The following is a 21,881-nucleotide window of genomic DNA, read 5'->3' on the forward strand; positions in this document are numbered from 1 at the left end:
TTTCTCCTTCTTGTGATTATGAGCTCGCGAACGCACCGCTCTCTTTTCAGTAGTCAGACATGATTGATACAAAAACCAAACAGTAAAACAATCTGCTCTTGAGTTACATTGTACCAATGTACTTGTTGTGAGCATGATTGTGTAAGGGCCATTCTGTGGTCGTGTGCCGCCAATAGTACCGTTCGTTGACTCGCCTAATCTTATCTCGATGTTCCAAAAATTACCCACTTGCTGGTGGGCCAGGGTTCGTAGTGCAACTTGGCACCAAACCCCCTAAATCCAATCCTGAACCCTCCAATCGCACGCCCTGGGTTGCAAAGGAAAGAACTGGGAATCAGAGTTCAGGCACAAGTTACTATCTTTTATCATAAGCAAGTTAGTTACTAGTTCTTTTCGTATGTTTTAGGGAGTCTGGCTGAGAGCAAAGGTACCGAGACCTTTGGTGGTTTTACTGTGCCAGAGGGCATTGGACATGTCGTAAACAATGTACATATATCACTGGCTCACATACTACAGTGAATCACCAGTTGGAATTTTGAAGAATTGTCAAGTCACATCGTATCGTATATTTTAGACAACCAAGAGACTTTTTGGTATACTAGTACCACATTAACATTGCTGTAGCTATAGTTCAAGTGCAATTTCACGCCGCCAAGTGATTGACCATATGCATCGGTGACCCTGTCTTACCAAAGTTACTTCGTTGTCTCTCGTTCAAGTTTCGACATCTCGTCCTTGGTAACCTGATGGGGGCGATTCAGTAACCTAGAACGGCCGCGGTGAAGGGGCACGGTGATACCGCTGTGTTTTATACCGCTTGTAAGGTGTCCCGTGGATTATCCCGGACCCGCCCGGTCCCTCCTCCCTCCCTGCGGGACAGTGGTGCGTCCCACGCCCGGAGACAATGAGAGGCGGAGAACCGCTAACAAATTGTCACATCCCCACGTTTGACAATAGGATGCTCACAGTTGGCGGGCGTAAAGCTCATTACAAGGATACATAGAGTTGACCACAGTCCGTTACCTACTGTAAACATGGCTAATCTGGTGACGACGGCCTGGGCATACTAATTACCTCTAGGTTTGTACACTTTGGGAGAGGGCCCGAGTTTTCAACACCCTCCCTCGCGCTCTTGGACCGGAGTTTACTAAAGGCTAGCCTACTGCAAAGGCTAAGGGTTTGGCATGAGTTAGTTCAGCTGCGGACACTCTCGCATATATTTGGCGAGCAGTCAGTCTGTAGTGCACGATGTGTCGATTACACCTGTACACCTGACACCATCTCAACCAGTTTGGAATCTTTTAGATCATTTGTTTTTTCTTCATAGTCACCTCAAATATACGTCCTCCCATTCTGAGGTTCTTTGGTTTGTCATAAACTTTTACCTATCGATGTGTAGAAAGGATTATGACCACGAAAGAAATGTATTTTTAGACTCGATAGACAACGCGCCAGTCGCATACACATCCGCACAAACCGTTAGGGATACCTCTGACCAAACTTCCGATATTTCATCATGTCATAAATTGTAGTGGTGTTCTTTCATAATAGCGGCAAAATACCCGTTGCTTTGCCATTTCAATGAATAAGTTAATCCAGTTTATATTATGCAATTGCAGGTTCTGACGATTAGATATTACACCGAGAAGGTTAAAAAGAGAACCTTTCTTGATTACACATAAACAGTGCTGGTGGGGTCACGGAAAACCCGCGACGAGCGAACGGCGACGACCAATCAGCGGTCGTCTCTCAAGTCACCGTCGTCACGTGCTCAGAAAATTGCTGCGTGCCCAATCGCGCTGCCCGCCCCAGAGAGTTGGGAATTTTTTAAGTATTTTGTGTCAGCTGGGCACACGAGTTATCAGTACAGACCACCCATTCTGACTACACGTATTGGCGGCAGTGACGAGTCGAGCTGGCGGTGCGAGTAGAAATCACCAGGACCGACGGCCTCATGAACCACTCACCGCCCATCGAGTCCGCAGCGATGCCCGGCGATCCTCCTAAAAGTAAGACGCACTCGCGCCGAGTCCGTACCGTACCCACATGTGTGTATATCCTATAGCGCCTGGTCTAGGCAGCGTGGATTGGTTACTTGTACTCTCTGTATGAGTCGTCGTAAACTCTTAGCTTGTTATGGTCAACTCGATGCCTTCCTATACCTTTAAATCACACGTAAAGACAGAAGTCCTGTTCACGGCAAATTTCTACCAATCCAGGCTCGAACATTCCACGCAGCCTAGGTAGACAGGCCCGTAGTGTGGTGTTGGGCACACCGGTACCAGTAGTGTCCATACCGGGACCTGTTTAGCACTAGGCACCTTAGGGCAACATCTCTCTGTTGTCATGTAGTTCCCACAGGTAGATGGTTACAGCAAATTTAGTGACTTGTGACACAGAACCTTTAAGACTACACTGTAAAAAAAGTCCGTCTGTAGTTGTTTGTCTAAGATGTTTTTACGGGCTGTACTGTGCGAGCGGCCCGTACAGGTAGTACACACACGCCGGTCGACACACTGACATTTGTACGGCCCCGTGTTGGCTGAACACAAATCGCTGTAATAATTCACCTGCTTCGATAAAATTGTCGCTGGCCTAGATCAGTGCTGGCATATGGCACCTCCCTCAAACAATGGGGCCAGCCGACACACACCAAATTTACATGATATGTGTATCCTCCTGGCAAGTAGTGGCGAACCACAGTGTACTAGTAGTCTGACATACGCGAAACAGCTTTGTCCATGTGCTAGCATGCAACGAAACTTTCCTACTACCGCCCACCCTCTCAAGACGAACTTATGCTGTCTAAGCATGAAAGACGTGAAGACTGGCCGATCAAAAGGACAGTTTCGTGACGTTTGGTTAGACTAATTGTATGTCATTATGCCATTTGTTCCAGTCAGTGGTCGGCTAGTTTGCTCCGCCCTGTCTCTGTGCGTGTGAGTGTGTATGTGTGTGTTATGAGTACGGTGTTCTTGCTGTAGTACTATACTGTGGGTCCCGCCAAAGACCCTTAGCACATTTCTTGCACTCATAAGCCATTCGCGCTGAAATCACATATCATGCGGCTTAGTACACCCCTCCCACAAAACGTGTATAACAACACAAAGTCCATTTGGTCACCCTCTCGTGTGTAGTAATCAAAATGTCTCTGGGCATGCTTATCTTTCAAGACAATCGTGAGAATCCTTGTACTTCAATTAGGAAGCACGCCGGCTATTACTTACTCTTTTATCATTGAAAGTGGATTTATGTTGAGGTTATTGTTTGTGGGAACCCCCAAGTGGACGGCACTAGGTCAGCGTTTAAAAAAAAGAACGACAAAGGGATTCTCCTTTCAACCAGCATTGTTTATTGCTGTGAAAGTTATTAAGTCCTGTTAGACGCTGCCTACGAATGAGGAAGTATTTTAGCTGACATCCAAATGCTAGACAATTACGAAAAGGATATGACAATTTTCGGTTGATAAACTAGTTGGAGGGACATTGACTATACAGATGTCCGATCCACACACTGTTATTAACATGTAATAAAGTACCAAGGTGCGCTCTACGGACCCCTCTGACTTCACGCAGCGTCTTGAGTGTGTCAATCCCCCGACAACGGTTGTAAAATCAAATTTGCCGGTTAGCGAAGAACGTGACTACATAGTGTTCTAGGGGCACATCATCCAAAAGACGTGCATCTTTACTATCCGTGGCTGTCAACAATTTTGAATAGTTGGACAGTCTAGATTTGAACTTGCATGCGTATGATTTTGACCTACGTTCGCCCATATCTTGAAGTACTATATGAATCAAGCACCTGAAAAATACATACATTTACCTACTTGTCCTACCTGTATGTGAATAATACCTGTGTGTTTAAGCATTATGCAGTTCCAGCAAATAGCGAGGTTTCCTTTGTGTTGTTGACTTATCTTTAATACTGTCTCTTGTCTCCCCACACACGTTTAAACCAGAAAATCGCCGTAATGCCATGTGTGTGGGATGCGGGTCGCACATCCACGACCAGTACATCCTCCGGGTGGCGCCCGACCTAGAGTGGCACGCCGCCTGCCTCAAGTGCTCCGACTGCAACCAATACCTAGACGAAACCTGCACTTGCTTCGTTAGGGAAGGGAAAACGTATTGTAAAAGGTGCTACGTAAGGTGAGGTCTTCAACTTTATTTTCACACACACACACACACACACACACACACACACACACACACACACACACCGTTTGAAAGATGATTATCTTTTATTCAAAATCTTAGGTACTGTATTGTAGTGAATGCTCTGTATACACCAATGCGAAGTGGAATACGTTGAAGTGATCTCGTTTCTATATATGATTTATTGCATTATTCCGTGACATGGCGTCCGAGTCTCAAACGCACAGCATGTAAATGAAGAAAAACACACATGTGGGTTTTTCACTAATCACGTAGTTACATGCGGAGGCGGGGTTTCCTGAGGTTTTGGCTTCCAGTGATATCGTAACACACTCGTACTGATATTTCGAAACTGTCCGGATCTGTAATGTTATTCGGGTGCTTGATGCCACATCGTTTCCGTCAAAGGTTATACCAACCCTACACGAAGAATGACCCCCTCCACCTTCCTATACCTACATACCACATTGATAGGCTCACAGATTAACCGATAGCTTAGCTTCTGTTTTTGTGTCCCTGTAGAGTTTGTTGTACACATACATGAAATTAGAGGCCCACAACAATAGGTCGACAATACATAAACTAACGCTACACAACAGCACATCTTTATTATCTAAGCCGGTTGTGACGTTCTTCTATAATTTTTGCTCAGTTCGTCTAAATGATAGCTTGACGTAATTCTTGATGACCCCCCTGTCTATGTGAACACTGGTTGGAGACAGGGACAGATTCACACAGCATTTTTATACGGGGCTGTCAGCTGATTTTCAAAACATAAAAGTTGATGATAAAACCCATCGGTGAACATCTGTTCAATACAGTACAATAGTCTTAAGTATTCACACCGTCGTTTTTAAAACAGGACAATCTGAGGTTTTTAAGTACAACCACATTTACCACCTAGATGGCCTACTGATCTGGACTCAAGAGACAGGATTGCAGGCCTTAAACCGAATCTTCTTTTAAAACCTTGACTGGTTGACGAGAAGGATACTGAGACGAATGAGCCCATCGCTCACTTGTTGACAGCTCCAATGTGTGCTAAACAAAAAACAAAGACATACAATGCAGTTTGATTCCTCTTCAGAGGAGAGCAAAGAATAAGGTGGTTGTTGTACCAATAATTTTGTCTGGAAACGCAATATTTAAACCTGGGTTGGAAAACAGGAGAGAAACCAAAGAATGTTTGTGCGTCTATAATACTTATACTGTACGCGGTAGCTAAGCGAACGTCAAATGTACCGCATTTAGACATCAACAAAGCATCATTGTTTTCCCATTTGTCAAATTACGGATGCTACCGGTGTTATGAAAATTCTGTTGACTGTATTCTCCTTTATTCTCTTCATTTTGGGAACACATTTTTGCGATGAGACGGGCTGGGGTAGAAACATGTACAGGATTTGTTTACGGGGAACGTTTGCACAAACAAATCTCGACTTTCGGTGTTCGAATATTGGCTTCCGTAACTCGGCAACGCTAGCCTTGCCTGGCGAAATAAACTAGCTCACTCAAAACCCACAACCGAAACAGTTTCACAGAAATGATTTGTTCCTCAAAAGTCTGTGTATTACAGCAACGTCATCCAGCGTAGATATAGACACCGTAGTGTCTTAGAACGGTCTTCGGCTGAATCTCGCACCTGTCCCGTAGACACTCCGGGCTAATCCCCTCTCCAAAAGCCGGTATCGTTAAGAGAAATCAACAACAGATTAGGATAGGAACACGTCTATCTGTCCTCTAGACGGAAAATAGTTTTTCCAGTGTCAACCCGATGTTCGATTGTAACCTGGTCGCGGTGGTTCTATGGTCAGCCATTGTCCGGGGCTCTCGGGTTGTGATGACCCCTGTGTTATTCCACCTGGCCCATACATGCACAGTCTGAATTAGCCTCAATGCGTCGTTACACATGCTGTGCCATTCAGTCCTTGTATATGGATACACTCCCGTACAATCGATTATAGAAACCATGTTCGTCTGGTAGCTGGTGGGATGACAGCGTGCTTTTTTGGACGGTTTTTGGTCCTCCCAGTACACGACTGTAATTTACTGTAGCGCTAGGAGACACCTGAGTAGCCCTACTGTCATGGGACAGAGCCTATACCGAAGGTGTATCATTCATGAATAAGGAACACGTTGAAACACGATCACATACAAACTTTATATTTTTGGTCTGTACCGTATAATAATAATACAACCAATTCCTTTTTCTATTCCAGGTTATTCGGAACCAAGTGCGCTAAATGCAGCCTAGGCTTCACCAAGAACGACTTCGTAATGCGTGCGAGGAACAAGATATACCACATAGACTGTTTTCGTTGCGTGGCGTGCAGTCGGCAGCTTATTCCGGGGGACGAATTCGCGCTCAGGGAGGATGGTCTGTTCTGTAAGGCCGACCACGAGGTCCTAGAGAGGGCGTCGAACAATGTGGATTCTAACGGTAGAGCCAGCCTGGGAAGTACCGACCTCGAAATGGCAAGTAAGTACAGCTATCAACGCACCGTTATACTCCACAACTTAGCACAGGTAGCTGAACGATCTGCTCTAAGGTGTACTGTAGTTAATAGGATCACGCGATCTTTACATACACGCACATTAGCCTAAACCTGACCCCATAGAACGGTTATCTTCGCATCTAGGTTTTAAAAACGTTAATGTAAACTTGAGTATGTACGGCGTTTACTAGAGGTTAACAACAGTTCACAAGCGTGCAGCAAGAAGTGAGTTAACAAGTCATGTTGCATTTATGTAGCGGTGCACGTTTCAAAAATGCACGTGGGTAGAAATTACAAACACTTAAAATTTCGAGGTTTTTTTTCTTCTCTTTGAGCTGTTTAAAAAAATCTGGCGTGGTCCTCGATAATCTCTCTATGTAGATGCCGCACTCGACAGGGGATTGAAACCACTCTTCGGCTAGGAGTGCCACTTTTTATTTTGATTGGAGAGGGGTAATTTCAGGGACTCGCTAGTTGTAGTGGCGGCGTACACGTAATCAACGCCGGGGAGCCTTGTGTGTCCACCGGCGTTAGCTCGGAAGGCGATCGGGGCCGTCCCCTCCCCGTATCCGTCCTTGCTATCCTGTGCCGTGGGTTGAAAAAGCTTAGAATTTAAATATCTAACAAGCTGAAAAAAATACGTTGTCCTTGTAATAATCAAATGACACACACAAGCATGCATGCATACACGAGACCGTCCATCTGTAAATTTGTGAGTGCGGAAATTTTCAGGATTGTTGTTACTCTGCTCGCGAGTAAAAAAAAAGATAAAGAAGTCGTCGTTGACAGGTGGGTCCCGTCAGTTATATAGCCGGGCTACAGATGTATAGCTGCAGGCTATAGGTACCCCTGGTGGGTGACAGCTTGCGCCGGGCATTTACAGACTATGGAGCACCGTCCAAATTACCCGAACGGAGCCCGCGGGCTAGGCAGGAAAATTAGTTGGAGTGAAAATGGGGGGTGGCTCGTAGCGATGATGAAAAATGTTCGCGTTGTACCCGTTTCGCTGACAAGCTGATTAGCGGTAATTGTGGCAAGTATGTGTTCTGGGATTCACGCTAGATTGAGTCGTACTGTGGGGAAGCCATCCTGGTGGCGTGGCCCTGTCACCTCTGTTGGTTTTTCATCTGGCTGCTCCGGCGTCGACCACAATTGTTGACAGAAAACCTCTTTGAAACGTCGAGGCTAGAACGGACATAAACCATTTTTTATGTCACAGTGAGAACAATACACAGTAACAGTGGTTGTCTTTAATCCCGCGGCATATGCGCTATATTCAGTTTAGTCTGTGGCGGTGTGGTGAGCCAGTGAGTGCTCTGCGAGTCAGGTTATTCTAGCGCATTTATTTTACGGGTCGGGTGTCGCGTAATCATACAAGGTAAGCTGTTTCTAAAACCCGCCTCTACAAGCCAAGCTTTCCTCCAGAATATCGACGCAAACATCCTGAGTTGTGTGTATGTACCTTGTAGAGTAATAAGGCACTAATATGTTGACTTTACCATCGGGCGGAACCCAGGCCAAACAGGTGGTACGGGGAGCAGATGGCATGCCTGCCGACGAGCTGACAGGGGAAAGTGGGGTGGGGCGTAATTGTTAGTTTAGTTTTGACCCAGCCAAGCGGACACGTACACGACTGATCACTGTCCAGCAAATCACAATCTTTAGACAAAAAGTGATAGAAAAAGAGGGAGTGAAAAATTGTCTTTAAAAAGCATCTTGCTGTGGACTTTGGACTCCGTCGCAATAACCTTGTTTCCATGCAGTAGTTGAAATAAACGTTAGTTTCATATATGTGTTTTGACCGGTAAACACCTCAAATCAGTGGAAAGATAGAGCCTTTCTTGTGCGTTTCTTTTTTTTTTCAATCATATTTCACTCCCACACTTTGGCATCTTTGGTCTCTTCTAGTGTTTTTTCTTAAGTAATTTCATAAACACAATTTTGCCGATTATAAGAATGACATAAAAACGTCAACGGGGTTTTCCCATCAGCTTTGAGGGTTCATAATCCTATTAACAACATCCAGAAGTGTACAGGGAGTTTTATACAGAGAAATTGCCCCTACAACAAGCCTTCTATGTGTCCAAGATTACACCTATTGTTACAGGGCATTAGGCTTCCACTAAGCTGGAATAGTGTACTTGGTATCATTATAAAGCGTACACAACCGCCCGCTGATAGCTATATATATAGTGGACACAGAGTGCCACTGTTTCTTAGAATTTATTAGTACTTATTGTTCGGAGGAGAGTTTGAACATCGTTTTCCTACTGTGGCCTACACCAACCGGGCAATACGAGTCGCGTGCCGGCTCACCCGTGGTCAGGGCCGCACGGAAGGCTAGCACTGGGCGGGGTATGTTGTTTGTAACGTGAGGTAGTATACCCTTAACCCCCCCTCCCCCAAAGAACATACACAATACATGTCTCTCTGAATATACATAGGATTACGATAAGATTACGACAATGACAACCACCAAGAAGCCAATGTTTTACTCGCGACTTGCGTGATTTAACTCAGCTAAGAATACACATAAGTAGTATTTTCATTCATGATGGTGCTATAGTTTTGTCTGACCAATTTTTCTTTCCCTTTCCTCCACTCCCGACTATAACCAGCTCGCCCAGAGTCGCACGGTCGCTCGGATCAACGAAGACCACAGGTTCACAAACAAGACGGACACAAACCCACCCGAGTCAGAACAGTTTTGAACGAAAAGCAGCTGCACACGTTACGGACTTGCTACGCGGCCAATCCTCGGCCGGACGCATTGATGAAGGAACAGTTAGTCGAGATGACAGGCCTGTCACCCCGCGTCATCAGGGTCTGGTTCCAGAACAAACGATGTAAAGACAAAAAGAAATCTATCCTCATGAAACAAATGCAAGAACAAGCTTCAAAACAGGTGAGTGCGGTTTACAAATACCTCTAAAATTCGCAGGCGTACGCTTCCGATTAGATCAAACATCCATGTTATTACCGGTAGAGCTTTTGGTCACTTTCGATACATAGCTGCAGATTTGCAGAATGAGATTCTCGCACTATACGGACTTGTAAGAATGCTCGGGATCTCTTCGGGATCCCTCTCGAAGTCGTCGGCGGCTGCCGGCAGCCAGGTGGCCCGACGGTTGGAAGTGCTGCTGTCCGGGGGCACCACTCTCATTTGCAACCGGGAGTGAAGGTCGTATGTTCGGTCTCGCCACTTTGCGACGAATCCATTCGTCACTTTCTTTTGTCTGCCGCTCAATGTGTCACCCGTCTGGTGGCTCTTAGTCTTCATAAGTAATACATGTACACCCGGACAGGGGTCGTTTCGCACTACTACTTCAATATGTTCGAGCACACATGCCTTTAGGTATGGACGGAATCATATTTTCATTATTCGTTAGTGAACAACGTCTATCTTTGAGCAGGACACATGGGTAGATTCTATTTCAAACTGTTCTACACACATACGGCTATTGCGTGTGCTATTCTCATAGAAAGCACGAATTTGCACTAACATTGTACAAGGAAATAATAAGTAGATTAAGAAATTCATTATCAAAATGTTCCAAGGAGTAAGCTAAGAAAGTACTACGTTTTGTCCAAATAATGAACCTGTTTTCAAAAATGGGCCTCGCTCGCTCATAATCACTTACGCAATGTTCATATAGATATCCAGGTCGAAAATTTGTATAAGATTACTTTTTTTCATGTTTTAGATGGGTGGTTCCATTCAAAGGAAATACGAGCATTTGAGAACAAGGGCTCGAGATGAGATTTCGGTCTTACCATTTTTGGCACATTTCATATCATGACCTTAAATAGACCTTTTCAATAAAGCCACATGACGTCAACACGGTTGGTTCTAGTTAAGAGCATTTAACCTGAAGGTAACTAAGTAGTTCCGGGGACCTTTTTTTAAGTCCCTAGATTTGAAAATATATACAATGCTGTCACTAAACTTATGTAGGGAAAGACCAAGCGATAAAAACATTTCAGAGAATAGGTTTGCAGGATGAGAACGAGCATCAAAATATGTAGAAAGATCATATCCTTGACCTATGATCTTTACCTGTATACAAATGTACATCCGGCTTATTCGTACGTACAAACACAACCAGAAAAAAAAAACGCCTCCTTAATTTTCATGGCACGATTTTGTTGAACGAAAAAGGAAAACACTCTTGTTGAACTGATTTGAATCTCTAAGAATGCTCTTATTTGGGCATTAGGCAAGCGTTCGCGAACAGAAAGGTCAACTCGGAGTACCTGTAACTTCATCGTATTCTAATTATACCACAAATGGCGACCGGGCTAATGAAAAAGCCATAAACTATTTCATCGGAAAGAAACTAAAGAATCACTTAGACCCGGGGTTGTCGCGGGGGTCTGGGTGAAGCCTGTAACAGCCGTTCTTATCGATGAATCAATCTGATGTCAGAAATGTTCCCGGCTTGTTAGCGCATGGTTGTGTCAGGGGAGGTCCTTTGCGATCAGTAGCTATGAAGTCAGGGCATTTTTTACACCGTGACTTTTTTAACGATAAACGGACAACATTGCCATCAGTATAGAGAGAACATTTAGATCAACAGAAGCTACAAAGGCTAAACTAGAGAACGATTTTTCTACACCTGGAAAGCTAATGATAATGTACAAAACGAGCGCCTTAAAACATTCGTGTAGGCATGTTTTAAATGGCGCGGCATGAAACATTTGTGGCAACGTTGTTTTTTTTCTTCAAAATGTTAACTTAACATTTGTCACCCCTGGGTTCTGTGTTACTATGGGGCTTACTCATCCCTAAAATTGGTTCATCCCTGGTCTTACATTGTGCCTACTCTTTCTGGCAATAGTTGCGCAGATGGGGTATGCAGTAGCCCTCAGGACATAATGTTCACCCCGTCTTGTGGAACACACGGGCATCAAATGCCGCAGTCACCGGTGTCACCACCCCCAAAGAACGGCGGACAACGGGCCCAGCCAGCCTTGAAATGGACCTATTCGTTTCGCGGAAAAGGATTTGTGTTTCACAGGTCGGGAAACTTGATAAACCCCGAAGTGAACAGATGGGCAGACGATGGATTGAATTAGGCCAATTCCCTCCGCTTTCTCTGTCTTTCTCCGGGTATAATTCCTCCCCCCGTCCCACTAGCGGGAAGAAAAATGGGTGCGCGGACGGGAGCATATGCCGTAGTGGCGTCTGTATAAATACGCGGATAACACATAAGTGGCTAGCTGTGTGCCGAAGTCTTAGCTAAAATGGGAAATAATGAGGTGCTCTCTGCACGTCTGATTCCACCTTCTGTTGCTACAAACGAGCTCAAGCCAGCCAGTCGACATCATATATTACAATAAAGTCAATTTGTGACTTTGTCAGGATCGCTACGACACTATAGGAACCTCGGGACATTACAGACCGAATTTTCTTTGTCCCTCCCGTATTGAGTCCGATAGGAATATAGTTGTTTTTCGGTGACAACATGTTACGGTTTTTATAATACAGTTCTGGCTGGGAAGAAGCACACGTAACCATGTCTGTGCTACATTGTTAGGTATGTCTTGTCGAAAATAGTACACTGATTTAAGAAGATCAAAAACGGTAGTACAAATTGATTACCAGTGGTGACCGGATGGTTTAGACTGCTTTCCGAATGCGAGGTGCCGCAGGCTGTATCATCTGGGCCGCCGCTCGCGACGTCTGCGTAGAAAACATCTTTTAAGAACTATGTGCGTGGTGTTCACTTGTATTTGTTAGACAAATTTGCTAAATGAATTCTAGATGTTTTATATACTCATAACACATGTATGGATAATCTCCCAGCTAGAAACGTCTTAGATCAACAAGGCCGCTACATGTTTGTAATAATGTACACTTCGAAACCAATCAACGTTGAAACGAGCAATCTCATTGGTTCAAATTCCAGCAAAACAAACCACGCAAAGTGAGGCAAATTCCTGATTAATTTTTTTGTTATCGTTTTGTGACATCCGGGTAATATCATCAACCATCGCTCAAGAACGCCGTTCTTTTAATCATACATGTCGGCAGTGTGGAGAATTCCAGGGCCAGTTTGTGCCATCGAAATGTAAACAGAAGTCAGTGCAAGAAATAGGTTAACGAGATAAAGTCTAGGTTTTATCGCGGAGGAAAATACCTAAACGTAATCTGATGTAAGAATCTACACCCACGAAAAAATAGCATCGTTACTACGCGATGTTGTTGCTACAGTATGTGGTGTTTGGGATGCACCTGTCAAATCACAGTACCTCACCGGACGGCCATACCGGACTGTTAGCCCCGGTTTGCTCAGGTCCTGACAACTTTCTTTGCTTTCGCTGTTTAAAACAACAAATGTTCCCTGTGATGTCCTTACGGAATCATGTCATCCCTAAGTACGGTTTATGTACACTGGTGAGCGGTACAACGGTGCCTACTTTACACCCCATCAGTTGTCCTTTGTCACCTGCAGCTTCTAGAGTTTCTAAACGAGATGCCGTGCTACTCGTACGGGTGCTTCGGTTCCAACATGGCTGCTGAGGGCCCGCTCACATTCATCATACGATAAAACAACATCTAGGTCTTCTGCAGCTTATTGATGGCACTCTTTGGGTAGTCGTGTATGTGTCGTAAAAAATCCAGCTGTATTCTGACAGAAAATGTTGCAACAGACCCTTGTCAATAACTAGTTTCTGTGACTCTGTCAAAGTCTCTCTGAAAAACAGACGACAAAAAATCGTTCGACTAATATGACCGCGCCTCTACTTTAGGCTGGCGCAAGCCCCCCTTTCCCCTCAAAATTCGAAGTCTTGTACATCAAATGTTTAAAACGTATTAAGAAACTATCTTCTTGACGTTGACGATCTTACACACTATCAAAAATATTACACCACTTCCTAAACTTCATACACAATAAAATCTATGTTGAGCGCAACTTGACTTGAACCTACTAGTATACGATATTACAATTAGATTTTAAAAAAATTCAGCGTGTTGAGAAAAGAAGAAGAGGAAGAAAAAGTTGGTATGAAAACGTTCATCTATATCGAGTCCTAGTTGAGGAACTGTACACCAGTATTTTGTGTACTGTTAGCGATCAGGACGTATCTGGTAACAGTATAAACACGGTGTACGGATTCTAACGGCTATCATGTCGCCATGTCTTGTCGGGAGCGTTCGAAATGTTTTGCGGAGCCTACGGACCGTTCCCGCGACCGTTACAAACGGTACGTTCACTCGGTCGCACCTGTCAGTAGGGTAGCGTTCACCTTTGTTTGTGTTCACCTTAATGCTCTCGGTGCAACATTTTGCCCTTGGCTAGCCCGTGCAGCTGTCATTAAGCCTTAAACACGTCCGTAATCCAACCATTATCATTTTGGTACTTTCAATTGCAACGTTTTGTCCTTGAATAATGGGCCCGGCGTAATGTGGTGTTTAGGAGGACCTAAAATTGGAAACCCAGCGGTGTCAACTTGTCCTATATACTCTGGAAATCTTTAAATAAAAGAAAGCTGAGTTTTCTTGAGAACTTAACACATTTTCGAACAGTTATATAACAAGATAGGGTAATGAACCGAGGTAGCAATCGTCGCATAGCCGTTTTTCACTCACAAATGAACAGAAAAGCGTGTTATTCATTCAACCGTTATAAATTCGTCAGCTCTTTAATGGACACTCACTACCAGTGTGAGGTAGTAATTTACAGTGGTCTTGATTAATGATGGTAATTACGGAAAAAAATATGACTACATTTCAATTTTCGCCTTTTCAGATGAATGAATGAAAAGTATTTTGAGTCTGAATATTTCTTATAAGAGTGTCGAGAATTGAGACTTTGTTTCATGATAAGTCATATTTTACCGTGAGGATTGAAAGATCATATTTTTTTAATATTAGATATTATCGTTTTAAAGTTAAACATTAGAAACCGTTGCGCCAAACTATGTAGCAAACACTGGTGTAAACAGTAGAGGTACTCTAATAGTTTGTAAAATGGACAGATCAAACCTCCGCAACGTCCGACGTTTCAAATTCGACACAAATGAACAAAATTTGAGGTCGTACTTTTTCAGTAGAGAGATTAGGTGTATATGAGGATACGGTGTTTATGTTGAGATTAGGTGTATATGAGGATAGATAGGTTTGTGATTCTTGCTAATATGAGGAACGTGCCCCCCCTGTGATGATACATGACACTTAAACATGCCTGCTGAGCGACTCTACCGTCCCAAATCTCGTGAGACGCCAAAGGTCGGACACTTCCCGCCATTTCTGTGGCTGATATTTTGTCGTCTGAATGCGTTGTACATGATTCGCATTTCTTGCCATGATGTATTCAAGTATTGCTTTGCGTTATATTCTATTCCCACAAAAACTTTCTTTGTATATATGTTTTCAAACCTGGGATAAACCTGAACTTAATTTGCAACGATGTTTTTCAATCGTATAATATTTGTTCGTATAGGTTTGAAATGCCCAAGTATGAGTAGAGTATGAGGGGACATCTGAGCAGGTGAAATCACGTCCTGTAGCTTTTTACCCACACCGTAGAACGGTTTTGAAATCTTCAAGAAAATGACACTATATTCCGTCATTTTTAAGTAAATTTCTTGACAAAGATATGCTTTGTAGCTTGATATATGAATTAAGGAAGATAGAAGAACATTAATGTTGCTTAACTAAAATGTTGTTTGCTTTTTCGTTAGGAAATGTCAGGAACGTATAGAAAATGTTGTTTCTCCGTTTCCTCCGATTCTTCGTCTCTTTTGTCAGCCTGCGCTAGATCAAGGCCAGAACATTATTCTTACGCTGACTGATATGACTGCACAAAGAAAGCTGTTTACTTATCAAAATTACATTGTTTTCGGTCTTAGAATACTTTACAAAAGCTGTACAGTGATTACAGAAGAGTTAGGAAGTTTTCTGTGTGTGGCTGCGAGTTGGGAATGACGAACAGAACGCGAGTACATGCACAGCGGCTAGGACATGTCTGTGGTCGTTAAACCCGTCAGCCGGTGGTCGATATGATGAGGCCATGGTGACGACCGATGCGTTGATGACCGTTTTATTGTTCAATTTGACCTTGACGGGATCATTTGACCCTCACTGGAGGGCCGACTTTACCGTTTTGTTGCACGTCTCTGTGCGTGCGTGGAGTTTGGATTTCTATCCAACTGTAGTTGGCGCCCGGTGATATTTCGTTGTTCTTGTCTGGATGTATAGTTCTTAATACGACCATCGTAATGACATGGCTTTACGAAGACATTGGTGACAAGGCCTATCTACTCAATGTGGCTGTTTGACTTCTCTGGTTGCTCTGTGAATAATAACTTAACATTGCACCATCACGTCAAGGTAGATTTCCTGACGGAATATTCACTCTCATGATTTTTTTACTAGAGTTGAAAACAGTATGTACGATTACAGAGCAACATAATATCATTGCATTGCTAGATGTTATGGCAAGAAGTCTGAAAGAGAAACGTCGCTTCCGCAAACTGATTAATGTTCCTTATTGTTTCGAGGGCTCGAAGATTTTATGGAAGCCAACCTTGTACCACCTAATCCGTTTCCGTGACACATTCATATGCAATAAGTCCTATTACATTTCCCCAACCGTAGTGTGTTGTATCTTCCGTTGTATCTTAATAACCTTAACAATAACAGCATTAACTCGTGCGTATGATGTATTAATATTCTGCAGACGCTTTGCAGTGTCTGTCAAAAATGCTCCGATGTTGTGGAATATCTTTTCCTTGTTTTCTTTTTATATATTGAAATTTTCATTTGGCTCGAGGAAGGCCAATGTAAAAATGTTAAAAGAATTTTTGTATGATCTTCGTTTTTGCAGGACCTATCTTCAGACTCTATTGTGTGGGATACGCTGCCCGATGACATGGTAAATACAATAACACGTTGTACATAGTGTTTAGAACCGCACGTTTAAAAACATGTACCCATCACTAAAGCATATGTCTTCATGCTCATATCATTTCATCATTATCAAAAATCATATCATATCAAGAACAACAGATACTGCAGAGCATCTGTACACATTTGCGGACCCGGAAGCCGGTTTCCACCCCCCTCCCCACTCATCCAACAACAACAAGAACAACAAATGTTGAACAGCTCAACACTAGTTGTTGGTTGTAGTACACTCTCACGAGTGTACGTTTCCCGCCAAATTTTCCCCTGACATTCAAACATCTGTGGTGTAAACCCTTTTCCAGTCAGTTCGTGTTGTACCGTGTGTCAGTGTGAATGTCTATGTCTAATAACCGTTGTGAAAGAAAACGTTTGTTGCCTGAGAGGTTGAGCTAGTATGAAGGTGTACATAGTGTGTGGAGGTGTATATTGTGTGTAAATGTGTACATGGACACATCATGTGGAGAAACGTTACTTTTGACATATATGTTTGCGGGATTTTGTAATTAAGTGATGCAAAATAGACCGGTCTCAAATTTCGTTTCCAAACCATCATCCACCCCTAATCATCTGATGATTACTGTTTCTCAAATTTCTCAAAATTATCTATTCCTCAATCAGTATTTTTTCTTCTAGTGAAATTCAGTAATTTCAGATTTTGTAATTAGGTGACGCGAAATAGACCGGTCTCAAATGTCGTTTCTGAACCATCATCCATCCATAATAATCTGACGATTACTCTTTCTCAAATGTCTCAAAATCATTTCTTTTTCGATTAGTAAAAATGTTTATTGTAATGAAACACGTGAATAAAATTCAGTTTTTGTTTTTCCATCCCTCCAACTTTCATTTATAAACCATCATCCACCCCTAACCATAATCATATAATGATTACCCTTTCTTAAATTTCTAAAAATTATCTATTCTTCGATCAGTATTTTTGACAAAAATTAAAGCCAATTTTTGTTTTTCCACGCCCTCCAACACGGTGTGTCCTCTTTTCAGTGTGTGTTGTTGCTCGTATACGATAGCTTCTCACCGCAGAGTTCCCGTCTCTCCGCAGACTGCCAGCCCTAACGGGATGTCAGGGATCGGGCGGTTGAACGGGGTGCCGATGGTGGCACAGGAGCCCGTCAGACACGAGAGCCAGATGCAGGCCAACCCCGTAGAAGTACAGAGTTACCAACAACCACCGCCATGGAAAGCTCTGAGCGACTTCGCCTTGCAAAGTGATATAGAACAGCCCGCCTTTCAACAGTTGGTGAGCCACTTTCTATCATCTTCCACCTTCTTAATTTTAGACCCTTGTTGAAGAGGTTGGTGAATAGTAATGGGCGGAGTTTCGGTATCGCGTTGTGGGCAGACTAGCGGTTTTTCTCGGGCTTTTCTTCATGATTTTCAGGCTGTCAGTTCGCGACTTTACATGATTTAAGTTAGCTTCGTGATGTAGACAATATCGACTAGCACAGGTAAATGTACGGTTCTCACGAAATGCGCGTGCTTTCATGTCTTGATTTTTATATAGGCAAAATTTAGCATATACTAAACACCGGGTACATTATGTTAAAATGCAACTGCGCTTTAAGATTTACCCTTCAATGTTAACTGTCATATTGGTAGTTTGATCTGGTAAAAATGAATGTTCCAACTCCGTGCGAATCAGCCCAATAGTTTATTGTACGTTGTCCACGTCAAATTTCAACCGCCAGCCCAGCATCGCTATTGACAATGCTATTTATTCAAATTGTCAACCATGTTTCGGGGTATCATGTTGAAATGCGGATTTGATAATGCTAGGCATGTGCTGAGCTCTTACTGTGCCCTTGTACTCATGTGTAGAAATCCGGGGATGTCCACGCTCAGCTACCGTGTGGGGGAGGCATGATGGTACTGACCCTCCATCCACACAGTCATACTCCGGTACGATACCCTTTAACAAATCCAAAGTTGCTTCCACAGTCATACTCCGATGCGATACCCTTACAAATCCAAAGTTGCATGCTTCGACTTTCTCTCAAGTTGGGCACAGTTGGAAATAATTGTTTAGATCATACACGGAAACCAGAAAATGGAAAAAAGGTCGAGTTGTCCAAAACTATTACATTTCAAATCCAGTTCTTTCAACATGGGAGTACAACTATTGCCAAAACGCAACCCTCGTAGTCTTTAAGACCAGCGGGCAAGCTCTCTACAATTCAGAATATTTCTAATGACAAAATTCTCCGCGTCAATAGAAAGAAAAAAAGAGAAAAAGCAACAACTTTGATCCACGCTTGTGCAGACAACCTCTCGCCACCTATATGACGTCTGGCAAAGTCGTGAAGTTCAGTAATGATCGTGACCTTTGGCCGGTACATCACGGTAATCTCACTGCACGAGAGATGAAACTCAGACGATGGCATCGCTGATTGGAAAGGAATCTCACATTGTGCTGTCACGCGAACTAGATTGGTTTAGTATTTCCCTAGGTTCACGGCATAGTTTTTCACTTGATAGAATGTACGGCAAGTCTACAGCTATAGACAATCAGATGATATTCAGTGTATAGTTGTATGTTGATGCGCTAAAACAGTAACATCGTAGCGTCTAGATTTTGTAGTCTGTGTTTGGTGTATGTTTGGTTTTTATCGCCTGTGACTGTTAGTAGGGCATCACATGTCTGGTAAGGGAAGATAACGTAGAGATAGGTGTGCTTGCACAGGTCATGTAGTTCACCGGGTGGGCAGGGCTCAATTAAAGAACAAACACACCATATCTACATGCCCCCACCCCACACGTACGTGTGTATGTGTACATATAGGACACAAGATAAGCAAACATGACTACGAGATGATTGAATAATTCAAAATACCGCATGCTCTTCTCTTCTTGTGTTAACCTACAGGTAAGTTCGTTCGACCACAACAGTGGAAATGTCCCGACCTCACAGCCCGGGCCTGGGATGCCGGCTCCGGGTGGACCCGGTGAAGCTAACGGGAACGGACCCGGTGTGCCCCCGCCGGGAGGACCAGAGATGCCCGTCGGAGCCAGTCCACCTAACCCGGTGACCTGTACCTAACCACCTGCCGGCCAGGATTCTTCGTGTACGTGATGGGGAGGGGCATAAAGCTGCGCCAAAAATGATTTAGTAAAAAGAAATGACTTGTGCGAAACAGCCATACTCCCGTTTTTTCTACCGTCTGTCCGATCTTTGCGTGGAAACATGTTGGTCGTATAGTCTTCGTTGCCCGGCACAGTGAGGGGTTTCGTGGTGTCCCAACCCAGGCCTTCATCTGTCAAGCATTCTTCCAGTAACAAAGATATCTTTTGAAGTACCACCATACATAATGTGAGTTTCAGTCTCAGGAGGCATTGACGACTGGCTGATATCGTTGTGACCGCTTCCGCCACCGTTTATGATAAAATAGCCACAAATACAGTTGCGGAGAGAGACATATTGTTTCTTATGTGTAAATACTCAGTTTGATGATCTGTTCTTGACTTCTTCTTCTTCATGACAGTGAGCTTAAGGAATGGGTGAGTTGGAGGGAAGTCAGGAAAAAAACACGACTTTATTCAAACGTTGAGAGAGCCCTATTGTCAGGGTTTTAACTTTTTGCCGCTATTTCTTCTCGTTTCTGACTCCTTCCAACAACCACCGTTCCCGATAGCTTGACCACGATATGTTGAGATAGAAAATCCAAACCATTATCAACTTCAGACGCCATGTCAAACATAAAACTGTAGTGTCGGGAAACAGTTCTAGTTTTACACGGACTCTATTTTTACAAAGATTCGCGATGAATGTTCCCGACTACATACTTTCAGCTTACAAAAAAACGTAAAGTTGTTTAATATTCTGAATCCATTCAGTTATACCATGACAACTGCTGAGTACGTTGTTTGTACATGATTAGCAGATTTGGCCAAACAATATGTAGAATATTGGTACTTTCAGTCGTTAAATCTGATACAAATGGTGAAACTTCCGTTTTAATCGTTGTTTTCCTCAAAACAACAGTCCGTCCAGCAAGTTTACGTTGCTTGTATATTTTATTGTGTCCATGTTGATCGTCTGTGCTTGCATTGTCATGTCTTGAAAATAGGGAGGGAGGGGGGGTCGATCAAGGAGTTGTGGCAGTAGAACAAATAAGAAGAGGTGAAATCTCTGTGAGATGAAGCAGTGAAAAAAATGTTAGATGGCGGACATAACGATCATTGCGCAGCTTCTTTATCTGTCTCCTACATTTTCCACCCGGTCTCTCAACGGAGTTTCTTGTGTAGAGAACCTTGTCCAGTCATATCTCAGTGGCATTATTTATTGACTTTGTATATGTACATATATATAAAGATGTATGGCCGACGTTGACGTTGTCAACGGCTTTTTAGCAGGGGAGTGATCGCATTGAAATAAAAAGCGAATTCCCTTCCAAAAAATCTTCAGAGTCTTGTCGTCTGTCTTAGATATTCTTACGAACCTATATTCTTCTCACGCCAGTTGGTATTTGAATATATTCACATGCTTGTAAAGTCTGGCGAGTATTGCATTATACGCTAAATAGGTTCATAGGTCGTATCCCCAGAATGGTCATAAGTTATATCCTAGGTTCCTCACTGTCCGAAAATAAGCGTTAATTTGTGACGAATTCTGTCATTTGTAACTCCCCTGTCTTACAAAATCAACAAGAAAGCTGTTGTTAGTCTGCCTTCAGCCCGCGAGGCTTTAGATTTTATGCGGAAGAATTTTATTTGCCCTACAGTACACCGCAGCGTCATTACTCACGGGTGGGAAAAGTGTCGTCCCAAATTGATGCGGGTTTGCAGAAATATTATCCCCCGTCTTTATAGCGCCGGTGTGTGACGAATGTGGCGCGGAAGTGAAAGATTATACAAATTTATTTTCGCGAGGATTAGCCGGTGGAGAAGATACACCTTTATCATCTCGCCGCATCTTGATCACGAGGAGGAGAGATTTGCAGGAGGATGTCGGACATCTGTACAGACAGGCGGGTTGGCCAATGGAAAGGCGGCTAGCGCGCCCCCAGGCTACAGTTCAGCACGCCAAAAGAGCGCCGATTGCTGGCAGTAAAGACCGGCGGTCGCCAGGCTCTATTTGCGGGCATCTCTTACAGCCCGGGGCGGCAGGGAAGGTAATACGCCAATGACGTGGATAATGGGGGAACAATCGGCGGACTACCGTGTTTACCTAGACGCCTAGCCAAGGGAGGGTTGCCAGAGATCGGGGTGTCTTAGGGAGCAGACGTGCAGGAAAGGAGTACAGAGGAACCGAAGGGTCTAGTGACAAGAACAAAGTAGAAAATAAGTGCTAATATTCTCTAT

The 21,881-nt window shown here is 43.5% G+C and overlaps 1 protein-coding gene across 2 annotated transcripts; it reads left to right on the forward strand.

Annotated features, from left to right (window-relative positions):
- Positions 1-1,826: 1,826 nt before the first annotated feature.
- Positions 1,827-20,978, forward strand: LOC136428423 (insulin gene enhancer protein ISL-1-like). 2 transcript variants are annotated; one of them, XM_066417903.1, is made up of 8 exons: positions 1,827-2,009; positions 3,962-4,151; positions 6,377-6,636; positions 9,271-9,557; positions 16,486-16,533; positions 17,626-17,823; positions 18,402-18,482; positions 19,447-20,978. In XM_066417903.1, exons 1-8 carry the CDS (start codon positions 1,955-1,957, stop codon positions 19,618-19,620), a joined length of 1,293 nt encoding a protein of 430 aa, XP_066274000.1. In that variant the 5' UTR covers positions 1,827-1,954; the 3' UTR covers positions 19,621-20,978. The 2 variants fall into 2 exon arrangements, with proteins under 2 accessions (XP_066274000.1, XP_066274002.1); XM_066417905.1 differs by lacking the exon at positions 18,402-18,482.
- The last annotated feature ends 903 nt before the right edge of the window (positions 20,979-21,881 follow it).

This window comes from Branchiostoma lanceolatum, chromosome 2 (genome assembly GCF_035083965.1).
Source record: "Branchiostoma lanceolatum isolate klBraLanc5 chromosome 2, klBraLanc5.hap2, whole genome shotgun sequence".
Taxonomy (NCBI): Eukaryota; Metazoa; Chordata; class Leptocardii; order Amphioxiformes; family Branchiostomatidae; genus Branchiostoma; species Branchiostoma lanceolatum.